Here is a 5,949-nt window from a genome sequence, read left to right as displayed (position 1 = left end):
AAAAAAAAAAAAAAAAAAAAGTAGGATATTCAACCCAGAGATGATAAAGACCTAGTTACTGCTAAGTTAACACAGCTTGTGTCAACTTTGTTCCCATAGGCAGGCCATGATAAGTTTTGAATAGCAGGAATGGACCTCAATGAAAGTAGGATCCCTTTATACAAACTTAAACTTCAATTCTATAGATCTAACTTAGCCTACACTGCAAAGAAAGCTCAGGTGAGATTCCATTTCACACATTAGGAAAGCAAAATAGATTCTTTTTGCCTTTTGTTTTTAATTTTTTTGGGGTAGAGGGTACTTCAACAGTGATTTTCAGTCAGCTCTGCAAATCAGGGTTTTAAAGAATATTTCATCAGTCCCCTACAGACAACAAAGCAAAAAGTGAATTTCTAGTTTTAAAGGCCATGTTTTGAAAAGTACTGTGAAATTAGGTGCCACCAGTTCTCTAGTTAAGTTCCTTTAGTATTAAGAGAACAAATTATAAAAGAACAAACCTTGTCCATATGATTTCAACTTGTAGCTAGATTTAAGCCACAAAATGAGCAAGGTCTAGATTTCCAACTCTTACTATCCATTAACAAATACAGAGCAAGTATGTTTTATTTTGATGAAAATACACTGTATCTTTCAGTTAAAAAGTGAAGGAAACTGTAAAAAAATGAATAAAAACCAGAGTGGGTTCACACATGTGTAACCCCAGCCAACTAAGGAGGCTGAGGCGAGAGAATCATGAATTTGAGATTAACATGGGCAATTTAGCAAGATCCTGTCTCAAAAAATGAAGTCTGTACACAAATAACAAACTCAGAGAGAGAGAAATTAGGAAAATCATATCTACCACAACAGCACCCCAAAAAATGAAATACCTAGGAAGTCAATCTAATGAAGGAAGTAAAAGACCTCTACAATGAAAACTACAGTACTCTGAAAAAGGAGATAGACAAGAATGTCAGAAAATGAAAAGCTATCCCTTGTTTCTTGGATAGGAAGAACCAATACAGTAAAAATGGCGATATTTCCAAAATTGTTATACAGTTTTAATGCAATCCTGATCAAAATACCAATAGTATACCTCACAGAATTAGATAAAGCAATTCTAAAATTCATTTGGAACCAGAAGAGACTTAGAATAAGAAAGCAATTCTGGGCAACAACGGCAAGGCAGGAGGCATCACAATCCCTGACTTGAAATTATACTACAAAGCTACAGCAAGGTACTGGCAAAACAACAACAACAACATCAACAAAACAGACCCAAGGATTAATGGAACACATTAGAAGATACAGAAACAACTCTAAACACACTTAGTCCCCTTATTTTTGACATAGGGGCCAAACAGTCACTGGAAGAAAGCTATCCTCTTTAATAAATGGTGCAGGAAAAAATGGCTTTGCACATACTATAGATTAAAACTAGACTTGTATCTCTCACCACATACTAAGCTAAAATAGAAATGAATCAAAGATCTAAATATTAAAACAGAAATACTAAGTCTGCTGGATGACAGAATGGGTAGAATTCTTGAAGACAAAAATGCCTGTGATTATTAAAACTGGATATTCCTGTATGCTTTATATTTCTGTATACATTTGAAATTTTCACAAGTTTGTTTCATATTGGAACACAAAAGAAAACTAGGGAAGATTTTAGGGAGGACCACCAGGAAAAGCAGCATCAATTACACACAGCACTGATGGTTCATTTAAAGGAGATACTATTAGCATAAGCATAGACAAAGATCCTTCAGTGTTCTGAGGAACTATCCTAAGAAATTCTGAGGGCTGGGGATTTAGTTCAGTGGTTCTGCCACCTGCCTCACAAGCTCAAGGACCTGAGTTCAACCCCCAGTACCACAAAAAAAAAAAAAAAATCATCATCATAATAATAATTCTGAGAACAGTTCCTAAGAGGCACAAGAAACCAGAATATATTGAAGGGAAATTTATTAAAAGATTATTGAAGGCTAGTCATTCCTCTGACGACAGAATACTTCTGGCAGAGCCAGAACATTGTGACTTCATACATCTCACAAGTGAAGCGCTTATGACACAGAATAATACAATGGAAAAAATGTCTGGTTCAGAAATAAGAAAAAGTAAAGGATGCATTTAATTCCATCAAAAGGCACTAGCCCTTGTATGTATTAGAGAAGGAAAGCAACCAACCGCCTTCAGTGTAAAAGAATTCCTAAAGGAAATAGGGGAACAACAGAAGGAAATGAAATACTAATTTTACCCAATTATTACAGAGAAGGGGGGGACAACAGAGAGAAATTCTATTAAAATCCTGGAATATTCAAAAGCTGAGGAGTACTAAGTCTTCAAAAGGCCTCTAGCAACACAGACTTCAGACATCAACAGCCACTTCTAAAAAATCTGAGGATGACTGTCCATGTGAAACAGATGTAAGGACTAGGAGTCACTTCGTGAGGTGTCACTGGCCTAACTTACTCCACACAAGTGAGGCAGTGGCAGCAGCCTTTACCGCACAAGAGTGGCAATGTAGGCTCACAGAAATAGGAAGGCTCTACTGTTCATACTTTCAGTGCAGCACTGGAGTGCCAAAAAGACAGGGCTCAAAGGAAAAACAGAAATGACGGGCTTTGAATTATGAGAATAGGAAAGCAAAACATATCAAATAAGATTTAATAGAATCATCCTGGTTGCAAAATTCTAAATTTTGCAAAAAGAAAGCAATGTCTCAAATGATACCCAGAGAGAGGTCAATTAGGTACATAGGTAGCCTTTTCCTCAGATTTGGCATTAACTTCCTGGTGTGAGATCTTTCCTGGCTAAGTTTAAAAGATCAATTCTAGACATAGACTGTTTAAAATCTTGGAGATGCTGGTCACTTGATCCAGCCATTTTAGTGATGTGGGATTAAAGTCCAAATGGATTAGGTTCAGGAGAGAAGAGGATACAGGATTATAAGGGCAACCTTTTTCTATTTGTCCTGGCATATTAATTCTTTCTCTTGGGATAGACAGTATAGTATTTTGGCACATGTGTAGATACACCAGTGAATTTAGTGATGAGAAAAAAAGGTATTTTTCATCAAATTACAGGATGTTCTTTGATTTATCATGGGTCTAGGGCCTGATAAACCCACCAAAAGTTTAAAATATCATTAAGTAAAAAATATGCTTAGTATACCCAACCTACTGAAAAACCACAGCTAGGCCTACCCTAGCTTAATTGCATTCAGAATACTTATTATCAGTTGGACAAAATTATCTAAGCCTAATTTATAATGAAGTGTTCAATATCTCATTTAATTGGATACTACACTGCAAATGCAATGGTCACTGCACCATCATAAAGTCAATAAACTGTAGGAGCCAGGGATTTAGCTCAGTGGTTCTGCCGCCTGCCTTGCAAGCATAAGGACCCGAGTTTGATCCCAGGTACCAAAAAATAAAACAAAATAAAATAAAGTCAATAAACTATAAATCAAATCATTTTAAGCCAGAGATCATCTATACATTTATTTTTTTCAATGGACGAGGAAACAAGGCCAACAACTAAGGAGTAAGGGGGTGAGTATGAAGTTTGAAAACAGAAGGAAATATAATAGTTATTCCACACAGAGGGAAGGTAACATTGTCTTACAATAATGAGTGTCCACTGAGTTTGCAGTCAAAGAATAAAGGAAGAACAATCAAACTGACTGTGTAATTTTCTCCTCCAAAGGCTGATCTCTGGAGCAAAAGCAGAGAGCTGACCGTATGAATATTTAACCAAGATTAGGAGTAAGATAGAGGACAAAAGAAATTAAGAGTGTATATAAAAGAAATCTTGTTAAAACCCAAGAAAATAAAGTCTATTTTGTGCGCGCGTGTGTGTGTGTGTGTGTGTGTATTCATGCTTAAAAATGATAAATTTTCAGAAGAAAAACTAAAGGTAAATCAGTATATTACAATGTATTCAGTAAAATCTTGCATTATTATCACAAACGTGTTAGAATTATGTTATGGATTGGTATCAGAATTTTGCTGTGCAACACAAACACTATTAGAAAGATAGCCTTACCTTGGTGTTTCCCAAGAAATCTCTGTATTCTCTCAATATTTTTTGGTTTCTAAACAGCCCTATAAGAATTAGAAATTAAATAAATTTAAGTCAACATATTCTTCAGTCAGTTTAGATTAACACAACTACTCTCTTTGTGTAAAATATACTCTACCAGCTACTAGCAAAAATATCAAGTTATAAGAAACTAAGATTTACAACCTGATTAAAAATTGGGTAAAAGATGTCAGTAGATATTTCTTCAAAGATGTATGCAAAATGGGCCAGGGATTTAGATCAGTGGTCCCACTGCCTGCCTTGCAAGCACAAGGATCCAAGTTCGATCCCCAGTACCAAAAAAAAAAAAAAAGATGCACGCAAATAGCTAATAGTATATAAAAGATAGTTAACATCACTGATCATCAGAAAAACGCAAATGAAAACCACAAGACATTATCTCACATTCATCAAGAAAGGAGGTGGGGAGAGTTGGAATAAGCAAACCCAAAAATAACAAGTACAGGCAAGAACAATAAGAAACTGGAGCCCTTATAAATTATTGGTAGGAATGTAAAACAGTGACTGTTCTAGAAAACATAAAATGTCCTCACAAAATGAAAAATAAAATTATCATATAACCTCGCAATCCCTCAATTTGGAATATATCCAAAGAATATTAAGTAGGGCTTCAAAAAGTTATTTGCACATCTATGTTCAAAACAGTACACTACTCACAACTGTCCAAAAAAGGAACCCTATTCATGGCTGGATGAATGGATCAAGAATATGTGGCATACAGTGGGTTATTAGCTGGTGTTAAAAAAGGAAATAAATCTTGTCACATGCTACAACATGAATGAACCTTAAGAACATTATGCAAAGTGAAATAAATCAGCCACAAAAGGGCAGAATATTACATTTTTCTATTTATGTGTGGTAACCAGTCAAATTCATAGAACCAGAAAGTAGAATAATAGCTGTCAGGGGTTTGGGGGAGAGTTTATGGGGGAGTTGTTTAATGAGTGCAGAGTTTTAGTTTTGCAGGATAAAAAGCTCTGGAGATGTTTCATAACAATGGAAACATATTCAACTCTTCTGAACTGGACATTTAAGAAGAGTTAAGGTGTTAACTTTTATGTTACATGGTCTTTATTATCTACCATTTTAAAAAGGGAGGTTATGAGGACTCTGGATCTGAAATAAGATGAAGGCAGTTTGATAAGGTTCTCGATATTACTCGAAAAAATGAGTTAAAGCCCAATATTAAAACAAGTTCTTCAGTTTTATCTCAATTTCTAAAAATTCAAGAAAAATATTCTTGTATTAATGTGTTTTCTCAATGTTTTGTATTTTATATCCCTCAACATATATATAGGCTATTTATGGTATTATTTTAATAGCAAAAAGCAAGATATAATCTATGGAAAATAATATATATATAAAAAGAAAATATGTAAAAGATCTCTACTATTATGGGATACTCTCCAGGACATACCATCAAGTTAAAAAAGCAAAAGCATTAAGATGTACAGCATGCTTTAGATGTGTGTGGGGAAGGGATAGGTTTAATAAGAAAATATAGTTTTTTACTTTAAAAATTAATTTTTAAAAACTTTATTTATACAACAGGAAGATGGAGAGGACAGGGATAAAGCTTGTTTTTCCTAAAATATTTTGTTTGTAGATTTGGCTGCAATTCTGCAAATGTTTTGCACAATTATAAAAAAAAAGTATTTTAAAACCAAAATGAATTAAATGTTCATAACTATACATCTGTTTGATAGCATATACATGCAGAGAGAAAGTTCAAGTGACTTTAAAACCCAGTCCCGGGGCTGGGGATTTAGCTCTATGGATCTGCCGCCGGCCTTGCAAGTGTAAGGACCCAAGTTCAATCCCCAGTACCAAAAAACAAAAAACAAACAAAAAAAACCCAAC

General features: G+C 34.6%; 1 protein-coding gene across 2 annotated transcripts in view; it reads right to left on the bottom strand.

Moving 5' to 3' along the window:
• Slc30a9 (solute carrier family 30 member 9) overlaps positions 1-5,949 on the bottom strand; it is a 73,144-nt gene that overhangs the window by 36,275 nt on the left and 30,920 nt on the right. For both annotated transcript variants that reach the window (XM_010625159.3, XM_010625158.3), the window contains one exon: positions 4,033-4,091. In XM_010625159.3, coding sequence (XP_010623461.1) covers positions 4,033-4,091 — 59 coding nt within the window. The remainder of the gene's footprint in view (positions 1-4,032; positions 4,092-5,949) is intronic.

The sequence above is a fragment of the Fukomys damarensis genome, unplaced genomic scaffold, assembly GCF_012274545.1.
Source record: "Fukomys damarensis isolate Sample0158 unplaced genomic scaffold, DMR_v1.0_HiC HiC_scaffold_35, whole genome shotgun sequence".
Taxonomy (NCBI): Eukaryota; Metazoa; Chordata; class Mammalia; order Rodentia; family Bathyergidae; genus Fukomys; species Fukomys damarensis.
The sequence above is the reverse complement of the archived record's forward strand: the minus strand, read 5'-3'. Positions and strand labels throughout refer to the sequence as shown.